The sequence below is a fragment of the Artemia franciscana genome, chromosome 9 (genome assembly GCF_032884065.1).
Source record: "Artemia franciscana chromosome 9, ASM3288406v1, whole genome shotgun sequence".
In the NCBI taxonomy this organism is placed as follows: Eukaryota; Metazoa; Arthropoda; class Branchiopoda; order Anostraca; family Artemiidae; genus Artemia; species Artemia franciscana.
This window is the reverse complement of record NC_088871.1, coordinates 42,921,891-42,946,278: the sequence shown is the minus strand read 5'-3', so window position 1 is coordinate 42,946,278 and position 24,388 is coordinate 42,921,891. Positions and strand designations below refer to the sequence as shown.

General features: G+C 34.8%; 1 protein-coding gene across 2 annotated transcripts in view; it reads right to left on the bottom strand.

Moving 5' to 3' along the window:
* Positions 1-24,388, bottom strand: part of LOC136031444 (uncharacterized) — a 46,211-nt gene that overhangs the window by 12,714 nt on the left and 9,109 nt on the right. Inside the window, exons 2-4 of one of the 2 annotated variants that reach the window (XM_065711038.1) lie at positions 19,433-19,552; positions 11,584-11,698; positions 2,590-2,790 (exon numbers count right to left, since the gene is read on the bottom strand). In XM_065711038.1, the coding sequence (XP_065567110.1) occupies positions 2,590-2,790; positions 11,584-11,698; positions 19,433-19,552 (436 nt within the window). The remainder of the gene's footprint in view (positions 1-2,589; positions 2,791-11,583; positions 11,699-19,432; positions 19,553-24,388) is intronic. The other variant, XM_065711039.1, reaches the window with a different exon arrangement.

The window sequence follows — 24,388 nt, the reverse complement described above, 5'->3', positions numbered from 1 at the left end:
TGCTTCTCCTCCTCCAACCCCCTGTGTCCCCGGATCCGATACAAATTGAAAGTGGAGCAACTGATACATAAGAGCCTTCTATATATCAAGCTTCATTAAGATCCGATCACCTATTCGTAAGATAAAGATACCTCAATTTTCACGTTTTCCAAGAATTCGGGTCCCCCCCCCCCCAACTCCCCTAATGTCAACGGGTCTGGTCAGGATTTAAAATGAGAGTTCTAAAGTACAAGACCCTTCTAAATAACAATTTCATTAAGGTCTGATCACCCATGCGTAAGTTACAAATACCTCATTTTTTCTAATTTTTCCAAATTACTCCCCCCCCCTAACACCACAAAAAGAGAGCGGATCCGGTCCGGTTATGTCAGTCATGTATATTGGACTTGCTTTTATTCTTCCCACGAAGTTTAATCCTGATCTCTCCGCTTTAAGTGTTTCCCAAGATCCCCCCCCCCCTCAATGACGCTGGATCCGGTAGGGATTTAAATTAAGAGATCTGAGTTACGAGGTCCTTCGAAATATGAGATTTCATTAAGATCTGATCACTCCTTCGTAAATTAAAAATACCCCATTTTTTCTAATTTTTCAGATTTAACCCTCCAACTCCCTCACACAGAGCGGATCCGTTCCGGTTATGTTAGTCACGTGTCTAGGACTTCTGCTTATTTTTCTCGCCAAGTTTCATCCCGATCCCTCCACTCTAAGTGTTTCCCAAGATTTTAGGTTCACCCCCCCCCCCCCCAACTTCCCTCAATGTCATCGGATCCGATTGGAATTTAAAATAAAAGCTCTGAAAGACGATATCCTTCTAAATATCAAATTTCATTAAGCTCCGATCACCCGTTCGTAAGTTAAAAATACCTCATTTTTTTCTAATTTTTCGATTTAACCGTCCCCTCACTCCTCCCCTCCCAGATGGTCGAATCGGGGAAACGACAATTTCTAATTTAACCTGGTCTGGTTCCTGAAGCGCCTGCCAAATTTTATCGTCCTAGCTTACCTGGAAGTGCCTAAACTAGCAAAACCGGGACAGACACTTTTTTTTTCTTCCACCCGATATCCTTGTCACCCTTTATTACTCTTTTATTTACCCATCTATCTCATACTGCGGATCTGTTTGGGGTAACACTTATCCTTCAATTACCAATAAATTAAAATCTGCCCAAAACCGTGACGTCAAAGCAGTTTTTCGGCTACCCCAACTATATCCCACCCAGGACTTGTACTCCGATTTTGGTATTATCCCTTTTGAACAAATCATCAAAAATTAAATCTATCCCTTGCATACTCCGCTTACCATAAAAATCTTCCTCCCCAATTATTATCTTATTTTAACAGTAATAATTCTGAAGGCCTCTGTCTCCGTTCATCCAACCGTTCCTTCATTGTCCCCAAATGTGTTTCTAGTTCCGCCCAGCGATCCCCCATTAAAAATCTATACTTCAATGGAATATAATACCCTCCACTGTCGAGCTATCCACAAGTTTTCTCACGCTGTATAACAATGTACTAAAATTTTGATATTATAATTCTCTAAATTCTTATTCAATTTGCTTTAATTACCCATGTTTTCTCTTTTCTTTTTTTCTTTCTTCTTCATTTATCTAACATAATACATTTTGAATTGCCTTCAAATGACTGTACAAGAGAACAAGAGTGACGTAAAAGCTTTTTTTATGACATCTTCTTTTTTAAATGAGAGAAAAGTGCAAACAATATTTGGTCCGTTTTGAAATGAATATCAGAAATTTACACTATTTTCAAGGGTTTTCTGGCTATTTTTTAAAATTCTCATAAATTGGTTTTTCAAAATAACATTTTACTATGAAGACTAATCGAGACAATGGTTACCACTCCTGAACCACCAACAAATGGCAATTTTTCTCATTGGTCATTTGTTTTTTTAATGAATTTCTTTAACTTTTAATTCAAAAAGGAGCACTAAATAAAGGTACAAAAAAGGTTTTCTTTTTTAAATTATCAATTTGATGGAAAAAACTAAAAAGTATGACTGCTACTTCATTTAAGTTGCAGGAACCCTAGTTATCACAAAGAGCATTCTTAGAAATATATGAATTATCAGGATTTAAAGCTCGATGATAGGATTCAAAGGTTCTTCTTGTATGATTGACTCACTTTATCAGAAAATATTTCACATTTTGATCATTTTATCGCAGCTGCAAAAAGTAAAAGATCACGTAAACTTTTATTATAGCCATTGTTTATATTATCATTAAACAAATTATTACCGCTTCTCTTAGGAAACCTTCTGCAAGGACCTTGATATTAACTACTTTGTTGTGTATTATTACCATATGCGTAGCTCAAGCGTATTCATGGGAGGGGGGCAAGAAAGGGTTCACATCCGGAGAATCAGGGGCATGGGAAATACTTAAGGGGTAAGGACTGTTGGAACATTTCTACTATTTGTCTATGTCAATTTCTCTTATATTTTACTCGAATAGGTTCCATTCAGCGGTTCAAATTGGAGGGGACATGGGAGCTTAGGTTTTTGTCTCTCCCCCAGACTTCACAAAGCGCATGTTTTGGTGTTTCCCTTCCGTTGTTTTTACGACCGATATATACCTTTGGATCCTGCGATCTGTGGTATTCGATGGATCTTAGCTATCTGGTAGCCTGGGTTGCCTTGCAGTAATATAAGTGGGCTTATAGGTTGAGGAGGTAAACGGTAAACCGGTTGACCTTTGAACTGTTTCAGAGCTTCATTCAGAGGAATTTTATTATCCTTTAGCTGATCATCACGCTTAACTGGAGTGTCATCAACAACTACAAGAAAAAATAGATAGAAGGGATTAAAAATAAACAGAGAAGAAGGCAAAGGAGTTTATAAAAAAACACATTACACGATTCATCGATTGTCTCGATGAACTGGGAGAAAAAAAAATCGAAACAAATTTTAAGCAATAAGTTTCCCTTTGCGACGGCGTCAAAGTGATAAATATTTGAAATATTTTCTGATAAAGAAAGTCAATGATACAAGATGAACCTTTGAATCCTGTCATCGAGCTTGGAATACTGATAAATTTATACATTACTAAGAATAATCTTTGTGATTTCAAGGGTTCCTGCGATTTTTTTACTGGTTTCCTGAAAAAAGAAGGCAAAAAACATTTGCGAAGAGGTGACAACGAACATGTTTCGCCATAACAGGTGATTTTTCACAACAAAGTTATTTTTTCTATTATCCAATCTACCTTTGAGCTGGGTCCCTCCTCGATAAGAGGGGTGGGAATAAGAGGATTCTTCAAGTGTAAGCTAGTTCTATTGCCAACTAAAGAAGATATAGGAAGGAAAGCCTAATAGTGAATGAAGACTTAAGATAGTGGTTTTTAGAAATGGATGTCTTAACTAAATATGTTTTTCGAGGTCTAGGGGGGAAATTTTTATTTTTCAATTTTTAAGTAAGGATACTGAAAAAGAAATGCGTTTTTCAATGAAACTACTAAATCGATTTATTTTCAAAATCTAGGGAGGTGGGCAATATTTTGGAAATCTCTCATTTCTTACAGACCTTTTCCTTTCATAATCTAAGTTCTGAATTTGGATTATGAGAACATACAAAGAAACAAGAAGTTCATTATCTGGAGTGTTGTTGAGAATAAATCACTCAGCCGTTGGATTCTCAATTGATTTTTTTTTCTTTTTTTTACTAAGAGTTTTAATCGTGAAAACATGAGCTATAAAATACATTTATATTAAATGAACAAATCAAATGATCTCGATCAAGCCCTACCTATGGGGCCCGCTAAAAAAAAAGTCTTGTGAAGTCCACCGGGATCGTTCTCCTCCTAACACCTCAGAGACTTCGTAGTTCTTGTCCCTTACCCTTCCAAGGGATATCCAAGCAGGTAAAGAAATTTTGCTCTGTTTAATAAAAAAAAATAATACGCTTTCTATTGATGTAGGTTTAACTAAGTCTGAATATCTCTATCTTTGGCAAAAAACTGGAGAAGTTAAATAGTTTTTCTAAGATGTCTAGGAGAGTAGGTGTTGGCTTTTAGTTTGAAATTTCTAAAACATTCGTCTATTTACTATGGACATACGAGGAGAAATATCTATTACTATTCTCTAGTTTAGGGTGAAAATTAGGCATGTACCCAGAGACAGGCATAATATCAGGTTTGAACCCCATACCACGAAACATTTCTCCAATTCGTAAATTGGTTAATTTTTTTTTAAATACATGTGAGAAAACCTTGCTTGGAACTCTTAGACAAGACGCACGGGAGGTTAATCCTTCTTCTTCATTCTTTTAGCAAAATTTTTATTTCTTTATTGCATAAAATGTCCTATATTTAATTATTTGTTTCCAATTTACTTGATTAGTAACACAGTTTTTATTTTTATTTTAAGAATTCTATAGCATTTATTTTCTTCTCTCTTTTTTACAATATTTTCAGTATTCTATTTCTAATACAATTTTACGATTGCGCTATTTTATTTCTTATTTATGTTTGGAGATCAGGTTTAAAAAACTCACTTATCATACTATTTCTTGTTTTATAAGAACTCTTAGTAGCACATAGATTTATCAGAAGATACCCCATAATTAGTAGAATTTTTTAAGTGGTCAAAAATACTTGCGCTGCAGGAAGATCAACTCGCTATTTACTTCCCCGCTTTTAAAAATCACATTCATAGTCTTCAGTTATTTATCTCAAACTTCACAACCATTATGTTTAAAAAACTTAATTATCATGATATTTCTAAATGATATTTTTATGAATATTTTTATTAATATGTAAGTATATCAGAGGTACAAATACCAGTTCAGTAGGGACGACTGTTCAGTAGTTCAGTAGTGAAACAACAACAAAATCTTTGGATGTTTCAGTCACATATAATGTCATTGGATATTTTTGGATACAAAATCTTTGGATATTTCGGCTACATAAAATGTGACCGATATATTCAGAGATTGTGTTGTTGTTTCACTGTCAAATAAAAAGATTTATCCCTACTGAAGTGGTATTTCCACGTTATGAAAAGGCAGTATTGTCTTCAACAATATCTTTATCAGTAGATATCCCATTATGGGTGGAATGCTTTAGTAGTCAGAAATACTAATGTTGCGTGAAGCTCAACACAATTTTTTTTGAATAGCAATGTTAGTGCTGGCTTTTGATTTTTGCTGATCTATATTTTGATATTGAGCTACATTTGATATTATATTGCTAATATGGACTGGCTCAATATCAACATATAGATCAACAAAAAGTACAACCAAACAATAATCATTACTTTAAAAAAGTAAGTGTGTTGAGCTTCAACTAGTGATTTCTTACCACTAAAGGATTCTACCCATAATGCAATATTTCCTGATAAATTTATATAGTACTAAGAATACTATTTGTGATGTCAAGGGTTCCCACAATTTTTTACTGTTTTCCTGACAGAAGAAGGCAAAAACCATTTGCTCAAAGTTTGAGAAAACGAAGAGCTGGTAAGAAATCTGCCTTCTTAATAGGATTATACATCGATCGCAGTCAAATCACAAATCACCACCCAAAATTGTTCCCTGCCCCATCTACTCTAGGAATCTAGGACGTACTCTCAACTCAAAGACAACAATAGAGTTGAAAAGAGAAGAGTGACATTTACCAATAACATTCGGAACTCTAAATATTGTTATTGACTCAATACATTATTTAAATAACTTTGGAGAAAAAGATATTTAAGCAGACCTTTTGTAGCGATTCCAAACATATTAAAAAACATTAGATTTAAAGTTAGGTAAAGAAGTTACGAACGTAAGAAAAGTTACATAACTAAAAAAAAGGATCGAAATGGAACAGCCTTTAAAAGTCTGTGATCTGACTGAAAATCATGGTACCGATTGCAACGAATTCAAAAACCCATGCACACAGTTTAAATTTCACTTTTTATTCAAAACACGGTCACAAATCCTTCTTTTCGCTGTTTTTCAGAGTCATTGTGGTGATATACGCTAGAAGTCATTTCTTAATAGAACAGAAATTTAAAGTTCGAGTGCTCTTTTAGCTAAAAAAAAAGAAAGAAAAGATCTAAAAAGTATCGATTTTTCCACTTTGCACCAAAAAACAACAATATTGCACCAAATAAAGCTGTAGTGACGCCTAGCAGAAATTTTGAAATGGTTAATCAGCTGCTAACATCGAATAAAAAACTATTCATATAGACTCCATTTCCGAAGTTTTTACTCTAATATACGGATTTTAGTATTAACAGTAAAAAGTATACTTATTTCGATGGGCCATGACCATTTATGCTCAATCGATACTATCACAGAAAAGATCATGGTTACAGCAGTAGTTGGAACATAGTAGAGAATTAACCACAACCTATAATATCCAAATAAAAAAAAAAAAAAAAAAAAAAACGTGTTAAAAAACTGCCTTGTGAGAAAAAATTACCGTCTGATACTGATTCAGGAATGGTAACAATTATTTCGGTTCATCTTAAAAGTAAAAGATTAGTGAAAAAAGAAATATGTGTTAATTTCGAAAAAAGCCTGAAACCCCTCAAAAATAGCGCCAGACCGAAAAAAATGCACCATTAGAATTAGCATAGTTTCATGGTTTGCAACAAAATTCCTAGTAGATCACTAAATCCCTATTCCAACTCCTTGCCACTTAGGTGTTGGAGAAGTGTAGGCAAATGGTTCTGGAACTACTCTAAGTTGTATATTCAAAGAAAGATTACTTACTATTATATTTACTTTTTACAATTTAATAGACAGGATAAAACTATTTGTACCGTATGTAGAGAAACCATGGTACTAAAAAGCTAGTTGTATTTTTTTTTTCTGTGATACTCTTCTAGTTGTCCGGTTACTTTCAAACCTTTGCTTGTTTATTGCTATTCCATACCTGCATGTCTAAATTGTTTTGGTGTTTATCAGGGAGGGGGGGGGGGGGTGAGACGTTTAGGGAAATAAGTTAGAAATACGAACATTTTGCTTAAGGAAAACCTCAAAAATCTTGTTTAGAAAAAAAGCTATTCCTTTTTAACTGTCGAGGTTGTCCACTTTCAAAAATCGTGCACACCATTTTGTGTAGCATGGATTTCTCAGCACTATTTGAAAAACGATCAGAAATCAAATAAAAAATTAAACTTAAAATGAAAAGTGATAATTCTGTATACGAGGAGGTTGCCCCCCCCCCCAAAAAATGAAAAAAAATCGTTGCGGTATTGTTTCTACATTAAACTTCAATTAAAAACAGGCAAATATTAATATTGAAAAAACAAATTTTTATGACGGAAGTAATGAGCGAAGTTGAAATTTAAAACGAACAAAAATTATTGCTTCACAGCCTTTCTAACATATACCAGTAAACCTAGTACCAATAAACCAACTAATTAAGTTCCCCTATATCTGCAGGATTATAAAGACTAGCGCTTTACTGAAAACACAAAACAATAGGCCTATAGGAGTTTTGGTGCAGTAAAATTAAAACGATGAAGGATACTTTTTATAATATATAAATAAAGCATTTAAGAATTGTTGCTTTATTATTATTTTTTTCGTTTCATTTGGTATCATTTCTGCATAATGGCTCCTTGGAATGATTGGCTCCCGTTTTGGTTCTGAAAAGGACATGTCATGACCAGTTTGTTGACAAGTTCGGAGTGAAGCCATCTTGATAGTATTAGGACTATAGGGCTCGCTTTTGAATTTGTATCATAACTTGAAATTCTTTTTTGCATAGAGAGAAATAACCGGATTTTCAGAGTTCATATTAAGGCTTATTTGATCTTCACTTCGAGTAATACTAAAGCCAATTTCTTAAAATTTAAGATTGTGTATTGTATAATATAAATTGTATACTGAAAGTTACTGGTATCAAAGCTGGTGTAAGACTATGAAAAACTTTGTAGATTAGTTTGTTGTTGTCAGGCTGCTTACTCACTTTTGACTCCTAAATGAATTTTCTTGTTTTTTCATACTTGTTTTTTATGTTTTCAGTAAAGCACTAGTTCTCTATACCCTTTCAAACATAGGGAGATATAATTAGTTGGTTTATTTTGTACTAATTTTATTGATATATGTAAGACAGACTATGAAGTAATATTTTTTGTTAGTTTTAAGCTTCAACTTCGCTCTTCGCTTCTGAAAAAAATCAGCTCTAAAAACAAAGAAAAACTCTGTTTTTTAAATTAACTACATTTAAAGAGTCCATGATAGATTTTCTTTTGCAAAACCCGATTATTTCCAAAACAATCTGTAGAAAGAAAGCTTTTTGTAAGCCAACTTTTTCCATGTTGCCCACTGCTTGCACTTACAAATTATGCAAAGCTGCCTCACTTTCAACTATTCAAGGAGTGTCCTTTTAAATCACCATAACACCGTACGAAAAAAAAAGAGGAAATATTACAATATTTCCACATATTCACAAGAAAAGAGGTACAGGATGTTCTTGAATAGGGAAGAGCCAAAAATGAAGTATTTAAAAGAAATAAATAATTTATGGGAGAAAGTAAGAAGTGGAACTCTGGACATGTTCGAGTAGAAAAGGATAAATGCGCAGAACTGTTGGCCTAAGGTACCTTGGTGGTGTGCATGAATTAAGGATTATTATACAAATTCTTATGAACTTAAATATTGACTGAGCTAAAATTGTTCCTTCTTACGAAAATTAAAAAATGTACTTTAACAATTAAAAGCTTTATATAGCCGCTCACAGTAACTTTCGTAAATTTGACACTGTGAGCTATTTTTCTGATTTTTTGTCTTGCACCAATTCTTCCAAAGTTCAAAAGAGGTGGAATCGAGTCACTCTTGCCATCCCATGGCCAGGATTGCCACGGAGTGAGACAAAAATCATCCCGATGAGATGGGTTTTAGTGATTTTTTGGTTGATATAGTTATTTTCTTCAATAACCTAGCTGATTTAGTATTTTTTTTGTTAGATAATATAAGAAAATCACTAGAATCAGTGATAAATCACTAGGGGTCATACTGCAGCATTTTCTCACAAAAATGACCGATAAACAAAGAGCAAGAAAAATCTATATGTTTTATTTGATTGTTTAATGATTGTTTCCGACAGTGTAAGTTACCAGACTCTTTAAAATAAGCAAGAATGACATCGATTTATAACGGTATTGATAAAAATGATCTTGGTAATTATTGCCCAATATCGGTTTTGCCATTTATTTCTCGTCTTATTGAAAAATAATATTGTAATCGGTTAGCCACATTTCTTGAGAAGCTTAATCTTTTGAATATTAATCAGTTTGGGTTCCGGAAGAATAACAAGAACGGAGGATGGGTTAGTATTTTTGACAAGCAGAATTAATGTGTCTTTAGACAAAATGATTTAATGTTGATGTAGCATTTCTAGTCCTAATGAAGGTTTTTGATAAAGTTCACCATGGCATACTCTTTGAAAATGTGAGGTGTATGGGATCCGAGGCAAAGCTCTCGATCCTATCCGGGAGTTTTCTTAGTAACCGGCACCAGTTTGTAAAGATGAATTGCACCCAGTCACTTGTGTTGTCCCACAGGGATCTGTTATTGGCTCGATTCTCTTCCGTTTTAGTGTTAGTGTTGTGACTAAAAGTCTTTGGAATACAATTATGTTATTATTTACGGATGCCACTGTGACTATCAGCACTGCAAAGATGGAAGAATTACACCTGACATCGATGAAAGATAATGTGGATAGGTTACATTCCTGGTTGAGAGTAAATAGGCTTAAGATTAACCTTTGTATATCAAATTCTGTCAATTTTTTCCCGATCAAATGTTTTTTTTAATCGTTCAAATCATGAAATTGTAATGTATTGTGCAATTTTAAAGCGTGCTTTATTGATTCAGTACCTGGAAGTTCACATTGAGGAGATCTTTTCATTCAAGTGTCATGCAGTCTGTGAGTAAAATTTTGTCTCGTAGCCTAGGTATAGTCAGAAAACTTAGGCATTTTTTCCCTACATATTTCCTATTCGTCCTTTATTTTCGCCTAGTCTATCCATATATTCTGTATTGCAGTAGCGTTTGGCTTTGTACATTTGCTTCTGTTGTCCGGTCTTTACAAGTTCTTCAAAATACCGCTGTTCGTTTGTTGGTTGGCCTGGAACCCCGGGATGCAGTACGGAACGTCTACGAGCAAATAAGGATACTGCCAACTTCTGGACTACAATTTATATACACTTTTGTTTATTTTTAAACTACAACATGGTATATTTCTTTCATGTTTTGACAATTTAGTTAATTTGAAATCCATAATCCACAATTATGACAGTCGATCTTCTGGAGAGATTAATACTCCATTGATTGTTTCGACCCGATTGACATTTTCTGTGCTTCATAGGTGGATTAAGAGTTGGAATCATCTAGATCAGAGCATTAAAAATAATAGTAACATTTCTGTGTTTAAGAGTGCAATTAAAGAAATCCTTTTTAGTAACAATGAATTCTAGTTCTTTTGTTGCCTTTTTTCACGGGGGGGCGGGTCAAATGAATAATTGAGTAGCTTATTATGGCCTCTCGGTGTAAGGTCTTAAAAGTAAACTTGAATTTGTCTTGTTAAATCTGCACTATTTGTATTAGTTGTTTCATAATTTATTTAGTCCTGTGTTATTTTTTAGTATATTTTTGTCACTCTCCCGGAAAGGTTTTTCTACTTCTCGGGGTGACTGTTAATATTAATGTTGTTTTTGGTTTAATAAATATATCTATCTCTCTATTATAGTATGTTAAAAATTAAAATCGATGTCACAAAATTACTCTCCAGATTATCTAGCCTAACATAATCTATAGAACGACAGGGGTAAAATATACAACCCCTTATAATCTACAAAAACATTCTATTTTTCTAAATATCCAAAGATTCAGAATAGACGATATGTAAGATTAAATAAAACCGTGTAAAAGTTTTTTGGGAAGTAATTTATAATTAGGTAATTTGGGAAGAAAATCACCAAAATTACCTAAGCAATTGTCAACACATTAAAATTCAGAATTAAAGGTTGGAAATTAAAAAGGAAAAAAAAACACCAAAATGACACACAATGCATTATAAAATCACTAAATTCCATAATAAATAATATGTTGTAAGAACACTAGGTTAAATTCTATCAATAGAAAAAAGTACAATAAAAACCTATTGGTTTTACTAGAGGGTGTTAAAAATCAATGTCATAAAATTACTTAGCATAACCTAATCTATAGTACGACAGATGCAAAATATACGATCCCCTTATAATCTATACAATTATTCTATTTTTCTAAATATTCGCATATTCAGAGTTGACGATTGGTAAAATTAAACAATACCGTGTAACAGCCTGTTTTATTTTCCAAATGAACTAATATTAAACTAGGTATTAAACTATTTACTTTTAATTATTCTTTTTGTGCTTGATTATTTTTTACTTTTTTCCGTGAGCATGTTTTTGAAGTACTCATTTCACTTTTACAATCAATAAATTGATTTAACATGTTTGATTTAACAATTTAACATTTAAATATTGTAAAATTCATATAATTAGTCTAACAGTAAACGAACAACATTTCTAGAAGTGAAACAGGAGGTATAAAGTGGGCTACCATCTGCTTGCTTAAAATTTTCAACTTACATTCCTGATTTGTCTTGTTCCGTTTCTTTCCTTTAACATGAATGTAGATGCACGCTGGTCGTGTGCATCCAGAAGGTTGACTTTCCCAATAACATTTAACATGTAAATTTGGCTTCTAAAAATATACAGAAATTACTACAACGACTAGAAAAAAAACTCCTGATTTTTCAATGTTATTATACATGTGTATTATATTACATGTGATTGTGTATTATAAATAATAATAATAATAATAAACATGTCCTCTTTACATACAAAAGATGTACACAGAGGAGCATGAAAAGGAAACTGAAAAATATAAAAATTACAATTTGAATGAAAACCAGTTGTTCATAGCTTTTTTAGTTTTTGCACATAACACAAAAAACCACTCACAAAACATGACCTATAAATCCATATATATAGAAATAAGTTGTCTGTGTGTGTGTCAAGTGACGTCATGTTTCTGTGTCGACTGACGTGATGTTTGTCGACTGACGTCATGTTTGTCAACTGGTGAAATTACATACCGGGACACCGGGACACAAATGACGACCGGGACACAGGGAATATAAATGACGACCGGGACACAGGGACACATCACTAGAATAATGAGGTATAGATCTGAATACGGATTGTTTTTCCCATGGACAATTATATGTTGCATGTTCAAGAGTCAGTAAACCGGACAATCTATTCATATGCATAGACAATGGGACAGCGAAGAATGTTGTATATTGGCATGTTTTACGTAGTTAGAAACATATATATCTATATATATATAAATAAGTTGTCTGTGTGTGTGTGGGTCTGTCGGGTGACGTCATGTTTGTGTGTTGACTGACGTCATGTTTTCGACTGACGAAATTACAGACCGGGACATCGGGACACAAATGACGACCGGGACACCGGCACATAGGGAATATAAATGACGACCAGGACACTCAAAGAGAAAGCGACCGGGACACAAGGAATGTTCGATTAGCAATCACCATCAACAAAGCACCGGGACACAAATGACGACCGGGACACAGGGAGTATAAATGACGACCAGGACATAAGTAAAAAAAAACTAAAAAACTAAAAAAAGGTAAAAACTACAAAAAAACTAAAAAGAAAAAAAACAACGAAAAACTAATAAAAAACTAAAACAGCTAAAAAACTAAAAAACTAAAAAAGAAAAAAAAGAAAAAAGGAAAAAAATGAAAAATAAAGGAGAAAAACAAAACTAAAAAAATAAAAAAAAAACCTAAAAAGAAAAAAGAGGAAAAATACAAAAATTTATACAACTACAACGGGGACGCCGGGGGGCACAGGGGGAAATATAAATGACAACGGGGACACAGGGAATGTTCGATTAGCAATCACCATCAACAAAGCTCAAGGGCAATCATTAGAATGACTAAAAAAAACTAAAAAGACGTAAAAACCTAAAAACTAAAAAAAATACCAATTCAAAAACGAATGTATATACAGACCGGGACACCGGGACACAAATGAAAACCGGGACACCGGGACACAAGGAATATAAATGACGCCCGGGACACTCAAAGAGAAATCACAGACTGGGACACCGGGACACAGGGAATATAAATGACGACCGGGACACAACTAAAACGGGGACGCCGGGGGGGGGGGGCACAGGGGGATATATAAATGACGACGGCGACACAGGGAATGGTCGATTACCAATCACCATCAAAAAAGCTCAAGGGCAATCATTAGAATCATGAGGTATAGATCTGAATACGGATTGTTTTCCCATGGACCATTATATGTTGCATGTTCAAGAGTCGGTAAACCTGACAATCTATTTATATGCACAGACAATGGGACAGCAAAGAATGTTGTATATTCGCAAGTTTTACGTAGTTAGAATCTATATTCACAGGTGGGACATAGGGACACAACTACAATGGCGCGTAACTCACATGGCGCGTAACGACTTACGCGCGCGGGGGGCTTGGGGGGGGGGGCGTGAAGCCCAGCTACCCCAACAGCTAGTATATATATATATATATATATATATATATATATATATATATATATATATATATATATATATATATATATATATATATATATATATATATATATATATATATATATATATATATATATATATATATATATATATATATATATATATATATATATATATATATATATATATATATATATATATATATATATATATATATATATTCACAGGTGGGACACAGGGACACAACTACAATGGAGCGTAACTAATATGGCGCGTAACGCTTGGGGGCGCGAAGCGCCCCACTAACAAGGTGTTGGGGTGGCACGAAACGCCACCCCAACAGCTAGTAATAACATAACTGACAAACATAACTCATAAAATAGCACCCATAAACATAGCGCATAAATATCTACTTTATTACAGAAATGACGACAAAACTGTTTTTCCATTAAATGAAACAATTAAGGAAAAAATGTATTCTATTTTCTCTAGACCGTCTAAGAAATCGGTCGTATTGCTGATCCATTTTAATAGTAATATCAAATATTCCGAATTTTCGTATAATATAACTATTTTTGAACCATAGTGGAACTCCACGAAAATATTTAAAGAACCGGAAAAAGTAAACGCGGATACGCTTTTTATCACTTTTACTCCAAAACTTCAGAAATGGAACAATGAAAAATACATGAGGTGCAAACATTGAATTATAAATTATAGCAAGTGCTTGTTTATCAAAATGACCTTTCACCCTGACTAGCAGGGCATATGTTTTCCTAAGTTTTTCCAACACAGATGATAACACCAAGTCCCGCGTAGCTCTAATTGACGGACCAAAAGGCAACCCAGGGTAATTAATGGAATCTTTATTAATAAGCATATATCTGTAGAATTGCAATAAAACAGTTTAATATGAAACAGTTTATGGCAACGAACTATGATTAAGGAGCAAACTCAACAGCAACTGAAACTCTAAAAAACAGAATTACGACACCAACAGATATATCAAAAGACGGGACAGCCGCATGGGATCAGGGACAGAAGTAGTTAACCGGAACTGATAGAACCAGAATCGGACCAGGACTGGGACTGGAACTGGTGTCGGAACCAGCAGAGTCAGAACTGGAATCGCTGTGAGCAGAGCAAGAAGCGGCGGAAGCGTCATTTTATTAAAAAAATGTCTGAAAATATCTAGGGTGTAATATGATTGGCTTTTAAAAACACAAACCGATGGATTTACAGCATGATTTATATAAAAAACTGTAGAATATGCATTGAGAATATTATTAGGTACCACGGATCCAGCATTTTTATTGAGGGCTACAAAAGGGGCTTACGTCCTTTGAATCAAGGGGCAGCCATTAGGTGAACCTCCCCATTGAAACACTTATTTACTGAAAAAGAATATATAGGCTGAAACAGAATATATAATTAATCTGTAAATTTTTGAGGGTAAAGCCCGCTCCAAGAGGTACCGGCCAAGTTACATAACGGTTTCCAAAGAAAATGTTTAAACGCTTGTATAGACTTCCGGGGGCTGGTGACCGTTTGGACGTAGAGATCCCCATACTACTATCTAAAAGTTCAAGGAATTGCAATCTAAAAATTACTAGGGGGTAATATAATTGGCTTAGAAAAACACAAAGCAATAGACTAAAGGCATTATTTCTATCAAGAAAATGCCTAAAAATGCTTTAGAAATGTCAATAGGCGCAATAGAGAGCCACAAGCCAGCCACAAAGGTACACAGGCTGGCAATTCCTATACAGTATCACGATCTAATAATGAAATGGTATGTTCCCACTGTTCAAATAAAAATAATCTGCCAGAATACACAAACGTAGGAAAAAGTGATACTGACGGGAACCACAGGGTGCCAGCGGGCAGCCAACTCTTTACAAAATCACAGGAAATAAGAAGAAGGCTGGTTCAAGAAAATGTTTTAAATTCTATATCTTTTTTAACAATTAGAAAATATAAAATTAAGACTGAAAATATATTGAACTTAATCAAAGGTTTTTCTAAAAGTAAGGAGTCGTGTTAAAACTTAAGAACCATATATAAAATGCAAGGAGGGGGTCGCCGTATTTTTAGAAGGTAATTTAGGTATGCTTTAGAAGGTCTTAATTTTACAGGGGAAATTTTGTTTTCATATTTTGTGTTTTCAGTTTTCAGGAAAATTGGTTGAAGAGAATAACAAAAAGGCTTATTCAAGTAAACGTTTCAAGTTCTATGCCCTTTTTAACAATAAAGGGGATTTTTTTTTTTACAAAATCACTGGAAATAAGGAGAAGGCTCATTCAAGAAAACGTTTGAATTCTTTGCCCTTTTCAAAATAAGGAAATATTTATGTAGACATTACTCGATAGTAAAACAGTTTAAAATAGGGATGATAGCTTTTTATTGACAGTGAATAGATATAACATTATTTAACTGGATATTTCGAACACATATACAGTGTTCATACACAATATGAACACTAGTATGAACAGCAGTGAACAGTGTTCACTGCTGATGACGAACACTGTATATGTGTTCGAAATATCCAGTTAAATAATTTTATATCTATTCACTGTCAGTAAAAAGGTATCATCCCTATTTTGAACTGTTTTACTTTCGTCATGGAAGGGCAGTGTGGTCTTCGAAGTTATCTACAATACTCAATTGAATGTCTTCAAACTGAAAATACCTTTTCCTAGCTGTGTAATATTGATTTCAATGCCCTAAGAATAAAGTATTTTAATAATATTAGTTAATTTGTTTATTAATAAAACTTATATGTACAATAAAAATCTTTGTCTTCATCTTTTATATTTCTTTTTCTACGATGAATCTTCAATATATTTCACTGTTGCAATTAAGGCATCTTGCCACCTATGTACATCTGTAGTCATTAAGCAGACCCGTTCAAGATTGTCTCTAATATAACTGTAAAATTCTGTGTAGCAAAGAAGAAAAGAAAGAAAATTGACCGTATAAGAGGGTGTATCCTATTCTAACCATAAGGGTACTCTTGGTTTCATTTCACCACTGCTAACACCTTCAACTTCCAACTTCACCTTAACACCTTCAACTTAATAGAGTAAAAGCATCCATTACTAGAATATGCTAAGAACAAGATCAATATTCACAATGTTGCCACTCTGATAATATCCCCTAGACTATTGCATATGCGATCACACGAGTAACAGATTAATAATCAATGATTTTGCTGGATGCGAGTGCGCTGACTGGAGTTGCTTGCATGGGGTTTGCATAGGTAAACAATTGACTAAGATGTAACATCAGGTGGCTTACGCTCCGGAACAATGCGTTGCGTATTCCTGGAACATAATAACAATAATTGCTTGCCAACTCTGTTGTCTAAGGTACAAATTCCTTGGAGAAATCTCTGGTCTTATGTTTGATTCCAATAGCGGACATGAATCTTTGATGACGGATTATAAAGGATCCCTGAATCAAAACACATTAAGTGTAATCGATTTAGGGAATACCTTGATGAAAAAGCTCGAGGGAAAAAACTTGGAAAAAAATCTCGAATTCCTGAACTAGTCAAGAAACTTCCACTGGACGCTTTTCTACTCATTAGTTTTGTGATGGTAAGGCCACAAACCAGCTTTACGTCATAGGACACGATTTGCCCTCAGTGAAATTTTGAAAGGTTTAGTGCCGTTTTTAATAGTACGAAAGTGATTGGAGGGCAAGTACCATTTCCCCAAACACATCCAATCAATGGAAATGGCGCCCACCATTTCCCCAAACACATCCAAAAAAAATTGAACATGCAACAAATAATTGTCCATGGGGAGAACAATCCGTATTCAGACCTATACCGCATTTTTCTAATGATTACCCTTGAGCTTTGTTGATGGTGATTGCTAATCAAACATTCCCTGTGTCCCGGCCTTATTTATATATCCCCCCTGTGCCCCCCGGCGTCTCCGTTGTAGTTGTGTCCCAGTCATCATTAATATTTCCTGTGTCCCAGTGTCCAGTCTGTAGTTTCTCTTTGAGTGTCCCGGTCTATAGCGTCAGCTTATATTGACGTCATATACAAAGCCTTATATACTTATAATGACGTCACATGCAAACCCACAAACAAAAAACATGCATACAAAAACTTATTTTTATATATATAGATATAATTTCTTTTTTAGTTTTTCTTTTTTTTAATTTCTTCTTTTTATTAATTTGTTTTCTTTTTTTAGTTTATTTCTTTTTTAGTTTTTCTTTTTTCTTTTCGATGAATTTCAGCTATTCTTACCAACGTCGGACACAGGGAGTATAAATGACGACCAGGACATAAGTAAAAAAAAAACTAAAAACATAAAAAAAGGTATAAACTACAAAAAAACTAAAAAGAAAAAAACAACTAAAAACTATTAAAAAACTAAAACAGCTAAAAAACTAAAAAACTAAAAAAGAAAAAAAAGAAAAAAAGGAAAAAAAAATGAAAAATAAAGGAGAAAAACAAAATTAAAAAAATAAACTAAAAGCTCCCCCAGCTTCCCCAAATAGAGCGGATCCATTCCAGTTGTGTCAATCACGTATCTAGGACTTCTGCTTATTTTTCCCACCAAGTTTCATCCCGATTCCTCCACTCTAAGCGCTTTTCAAAATTTAGGTCCCCCCCCAACTCCCCCCAATGTCACCAGATCCGGTTGGGATTTAAAATAAGAGCTCTGAGACACGTTATTTTTCTTTATATCGAATTTCATTAAGATCCGATCACCCGTTCGTAAGTGAAAAATACTAAATTTTTTCTAATTTTCCCGATTTAACCTTCCCCCCACTCCCTCCCCAGATGCTCAAATCGGGGAAACAACAATTTCTAATTTAATCTGATCTGGTTCCTGATATGCCTGCCAAATTTCATCGTCCTAGCTTACCTGGAAGTGCCTAAACTAGTAAAATCGGGACAAACAGAAAGACCGACAGAATTTGCGATCGCTATATGTCCTTGGTAGATACCAAGTTCTATAAAAACAAGGATATAACTTTCTTGCACGGATAACGCTTTTATGTCTCTTTTTCCGTGGGGATGGTCGTATTAAGGCAGTGGTCGTAAACTGTCGGGAGAGGGCTCATTTGGAAGAAAATAGAATTATCTAGAGCTTTTCAGTAATAAGATAGATGGCGCTACAGCAATGCTCCGTTTTCAACCATTTCGCACCGCAAAACATCAATTTTCACCTAAAGAGGTCAAAATGCAGGAAAATACATTTTCTGCCATTTCAAATAGATATCTCATAACCAAAATTCTTAACTGGATGTTTTTGCCCTATTTGAAGTTGGAGCTATCATCTTGAAACTTCGCAAAAGACTTATATTTTTATATATTTTTGGGAACATTTTGTCCATTTATTATAATGCAGGTAATTGGTGCACGCAACGTGTGATGGGGCTAACAGCTGAGGCCGTCTTCTAAAAGAACAACTGTTCTATGGTAAGGCCTCTTAAATAAAAAAAAAAATGGGATTTCGTTATTGCAATTGGCATATTGTTTATTGTCATTACGTCCATTTACTAAGACATGCTACCACTCTGATGACAAATAAAGAGTTCGTAAGAGCGTCAGGGAAAAGGCCGTGGCGCCAATTGAGGGAGGGGAATAAGTTTCCCTTCCCTCAAATTTTCAAATACACTTTTATTTTCTATTTTCAATTAAAAATACTTTTATTTCGTATTTTGATTGAATAAAAAAACAAAAGTGTCTCCCATAGATTCAGAAAAATACCCCCTTCCCCTACTCTTTCGTGAATTGGTGCCACGATGAATACACATCACCCCAGAATAGGTACATTACCTTAATTTGTAAAATACAGAAAAACCCTGTATAGTGCAGACACACGCTTTATTTTAATCAGAAAGCACACAAGATCTTACCAGGAACTTCGTATGCCGAAAAGAACAGTGTGGCTCATCACACTTTCCCCAATTCCAAAATTTGCAAATTGTTTCACTGTACATTGCAGCAGGCTCATGGCGAAACGGACACTGATAGCCCTAAAAAAGAAATATAGTATAACCAAGGCCGCATCCACGGGGGGCCGGGAGTTTTGTTAACCCCCTCCCCCGAAATGTTTTTTCTACTCGTAAAAACAAAAAGAAATGTATAAAAACAAGTTTGGATGTGTTTTTGTACCCCCCCCCCACCCCCGACAAACAAATCCTGAAGCCCCAAGTATAATTGTTGCAGGCTCATGGCGAAGCGGACTATGATTGTTCAAGAAAAGCAATACAGTATCAGAAAGGCCGTATCTAGGGAGGGGGGCTAGGAGATTTTAACTGACCCCCCCCCCCACCACAAAAAAATCGACTCATAACATTGATTTTGAGAAAAAAGGAGCGGGGGAGGAAGCAAAGTTGCCCTCCAATTTTTCGGTAACTTTAAAGGCAACTAGAACTTATAATGTTTTACGAACGTTTTTATTAGTAAAAGATAAACGTAACTTACGAATTAGCTTAGTTAACTAACTTCTATATTCGTATATTTTTATTACATATATGAGGGTTCACCGCCTCGTCAGTACCTCGCTCTATACACTAAAGCTTAAATTTTCTCCCAATTCCTTAAGAATGACCCCTGAATCACAAATGCCGGAGAATAAATAGTTGAAACTACTGAAAATACTTTAGCGTAAAGAGCGAGCTATTAGGAGGAGGTGAACCCCTCATATGCGTAATAAGTTATGTTCATTTTAAGTTTTAATGCTGCTCCTTACTTTCAGTTGAAAAACTTTTTCATATTTATTTTTTCATTGTTTTTTTTTCAAACAATTCTAGAAAATCCTGTGATCCCTTCATAGAAATTTTCTTCCCTCATGACAAATTCCTCCATGGAAATTTCCCCCAACATATCCCCCTCTTCTCGACCCCTCCCCCCAACTAAAAAATCCACTGAAAATGTCTGTACGCTTCCCAATAATCATTACTATATGTAAGCAGTGGTCAAAGTTTGTAACTTGTAGCCCCTCCCTCAGGGACTGTGGGGGAGTATGTCGTCCCCAAAGACAAAGTTATAAGGTTTTTTGACTTTGCTGAACAAAATAGATATCTCAGAATTTTAATCCGGTGACTTTGGGAAAATAATTAGCGTGGGAGGGGGCTTAGGTGCCCTCCAATTTTTTTGTCGCTTAAAAATGGCACTAGAACTTTTCATTTCCGTTAGAAGGAGCCCTCTCGCAACATTCTAGGACCACTGGGTCGATACGATCATCCCTAGAAAAAAAAACAAATAAACACACTACTGTGATCTGCCTTCTGGCAAAAAATACAAAATTCCACATTTTTGTAGATAGGAGCTTGAAACTTCTATAGTAGAGTTCTCTGATAAACTGAATCTGATGGTGTGATTTTCGTTAAGATTCTATGACTTTTAGGGTGTGTTTCCCCCTATTTTCTAAATTCAGGCAAATTTTCTCAGGCTCGTAACTTTTGATGAGTAAGACTAAACTTGATTAAACTAATATATTTAAAATCAGCATTAAAATGCGATTCTTTTGATGTAGCTATTGGTATCAAAATTCCGTTTTTTAGAGTTTTGGTTACTATTGAGCCGGGTATCTCCTTACTACAGTTCGTTACCACGAACTGTTTGATATTTAATAAAGATAGGCCTACAACGTTGATTTCAACTGAGTCTAAGCTAATTGTCTTCGTATACAGACAACTATAAAGAGGTTATTACATATTCTTGAAGATCCAAATTCTGGACTGTGTACTGGCTAATACGGAAGTACCCACTCAACTTCTCTGATCAGATTAACCTCTAAAAATCTCTTGACTGAATTTGCTACAAATCTTTGACTCTAAATTTAAACAGTAAGCGGTCCAGTGTAAAATTGCCTTTTTGACAATAATTTGACAAAGAAAAATGGCTCCAGGCATTCGTCATTATAGTCAATCTTCTACCTCCCAAAATGAGAACATTTAAGACTAAAAACAGATAAAGTACTTAGTTATAATACAGTATCGCAATAGCCCATTTTTAGCATAAAAAGTATTTTCGTATAATTTACTAAAAGAACAATTTTCAAAAGATCTTTTATTTTTGCTTTCTTAAACTCATTTCAATATGCAGCCAAAAATCACTTGCATTCTCAAAATAGGAGAAATGAGAAAACAAACGCTCTGTGCCAAAACCTGAAAAGGTAATATGATAGTTCGGAAATTAGCTTTCTTAAGGTAAAGAATGCAAAATAAGCACATTCTCTTGTTTCTCAATGCATCAGTTACATTTTTTACATTAAATTGATAGATAGGCAACAAGCAAGATTATCAGGAATTATTCAGGAGTCTAATTTTGGGGTGGGGAAGAATCGAAATCAAATGTAAAAACTTAGGAAATTATCGGAGAAATTCAAAGAGAGGAAAGTTGATTTTATTAAAACTACAAAAACTGGTTAGCGGACAATTGTTTTGCGATATAATTTGTCTGTAGTCTTATTTCACTGTTTCTCATGTTGAAAAGAAACAATGTGACTTACCTTCTTTTTTCTTTTTTTTATCTACTGCAACTTTAGGGCAGAATTTATGTCCAGGGATTGAAAACTAGGCAGCCTTGTTCGTTTTTTTTTTTTGCAAAAAAAAGGATATTTGAGCATTAATCAAAAGCCTACAGTAAAGGGCCACGAGGCTTAATGCAAGGCCGTATCCTGGATTTTTATTCAGGAAAAGGGGTTCAAACCCCTACCCCCTAAATACAGCCTTGGTTTCATGTTTTAGTTTTTCCCACAGACACTTTATATCGAAGGGGTGGTCTTAAAAACCTTGGGACAATAATTGAAAGTTCTAGTGCCCTTTTAAAGAGTCGAAAATGACCAGAGGGCAACCAGCCCCACTTCCATGCCTCTAGTCTAAACGCATCCAATTAAATTTTGAGATAATCGTTTGGTTCAAAATCATCCAAAGGTCAAACAACTATACCTAAAGGTTGAAAATATTCCTGATAGCCTTTCGGGGCAAGGACTGTAGATTATTCAACCTGCCCATCGTTAAGATACAAGGTATTTGATTAGGAAAAGAGAGCATGTTTGATCATGAGTCTCCAAAAAGGAATGGGTTATTAATATGAAACTTCAAGGAAATTTTGAGCGGGATAACAAAAACAGCCAAAAGACACTATATGCTTGCTGGTTGTCAAAAGGAGATATCAGAAATTTTAAAATGAACAGTTTAAGCTATTTAATCGAAACTTTCAAAGTACTTTGAATGGATGCTGAATATAATTTGAAGGCACTCCCCCCTTCTTGCCCTTTTTAGGTGCCCCCTCTGTTGAAATTGTAATTCTGTTCAAATTGGTCCTAAGCTCTAACAGTTGTGCCGGGATGGATGTCTTGCAACCCACAGTCCTGCGACAAGGATTGCAAATTATGCAACTTGGCCATTGTTTACATGCAGGATTTTCCATTATGAAAATTGGAAATGTTTGATTCTGGGAGTCAAACAGTTAGTGGTAACGAACTGTAGTAAGGAGCGACCCGGCTCAACAGTAAACGAAACTCTGAAAATCAGAATTTTGATGCTAAAAGATACATCAAAAGAATTGGATTTTCATGCTGATTTTAAATATATAAGCTTCATCAAATTTAGTCTTTGTCATCAAAAGTTACGAGCCTGAGAAAATTTACCTTATTTTGGAAAATAGGAGGAAATACCCCATAAGTCATGGAATCTTAGTGAGAATCACACCATCGCATTCAGCGTATCAGAGAACCCTATACCAAAAATTTCAAGCTCCTATCTACAAAAATGTGGAATTTCGTATTTTTTGCCAGAAGACAGATCACTGGTGCGTGTTTATTTGTTTTTTGTTGTTGTTTTTTTTTTATCTAAATAAGGCTAAAGACACGAAGGTGAAACTTTAAAGAGCGTTGAGGGGTATGCTAAACTAAATCAAAAGTCACTATCTGTATCCAGTTTATCAAAAACGAAGATGTGCAATATTTTAAGATAAGCTGGGGGTATTAAGTCGAAACTTTCAGGACATGTTATAAGGGGATGTTGAAAAGAGGTCGGAATGCTGCCAGCACCCCTCCCACGCCCCTTTCAGTTGCCTTCCCTCTAAAACATTCAATCAAAGTTTGGAAATAACCGTATTGTTCACAGTAGTTTAAACGTCAAATAACTGGACTATTTCTATTGGGATGGCATACCCCCCCCCCCACATCTTTTGAGAGGGCTGCCGATCGCAATCAAAACAAACCGTTGTCCATGCTCGTTGTCAAATGGGCGCAGAAGCAATATCTAACGAACAGCTAAGGATATTAATTTGAAACCTTCAGGGTATGTTGAGGGGGTGTTGAATCGTGATTGGAGGGCAACCAGTCACCTTGCCATTTTTGATGCTACTCCTCTGAATACTAATCAAAATGTTGAAAATACGATTTGGTTCAAAATAGTCAAAAGGTAGAGTAACTATGCCTCTGGGGTTACAATGCCCCCCTCACAGCCCTCAGGCCAAAGATTGCAAATTATGAAACTTGCCTTCTTCTACATGCAGGAATTATCGTTAGGAAAAAGGGAAATGTTTTATTTGGATGTGCTCGAAAAGGCTGAAAGTGTTGAGGTGAAACTCCAGGGAATGTCAAGGAACATGTCAAACTAAATCTAAAGATACTATGTGCGCTCAAAAAGGTGTACCTGCAATATATCAAGAACGACAGAGGGTATTAAGTTTAAACGTCCAGGGCATGTTGAGGGGGATGTTGAAAAGTGGTCAGAGCACAAACACTCTTCTTCTCATTCACTTTTAACCTTCCCTTCCCTCGAAAAATATCTGATTAAAATTAAGAACAGCTATTTTGTTTAAAATAGTCAAAAAGTGAACTGACTTTGCCT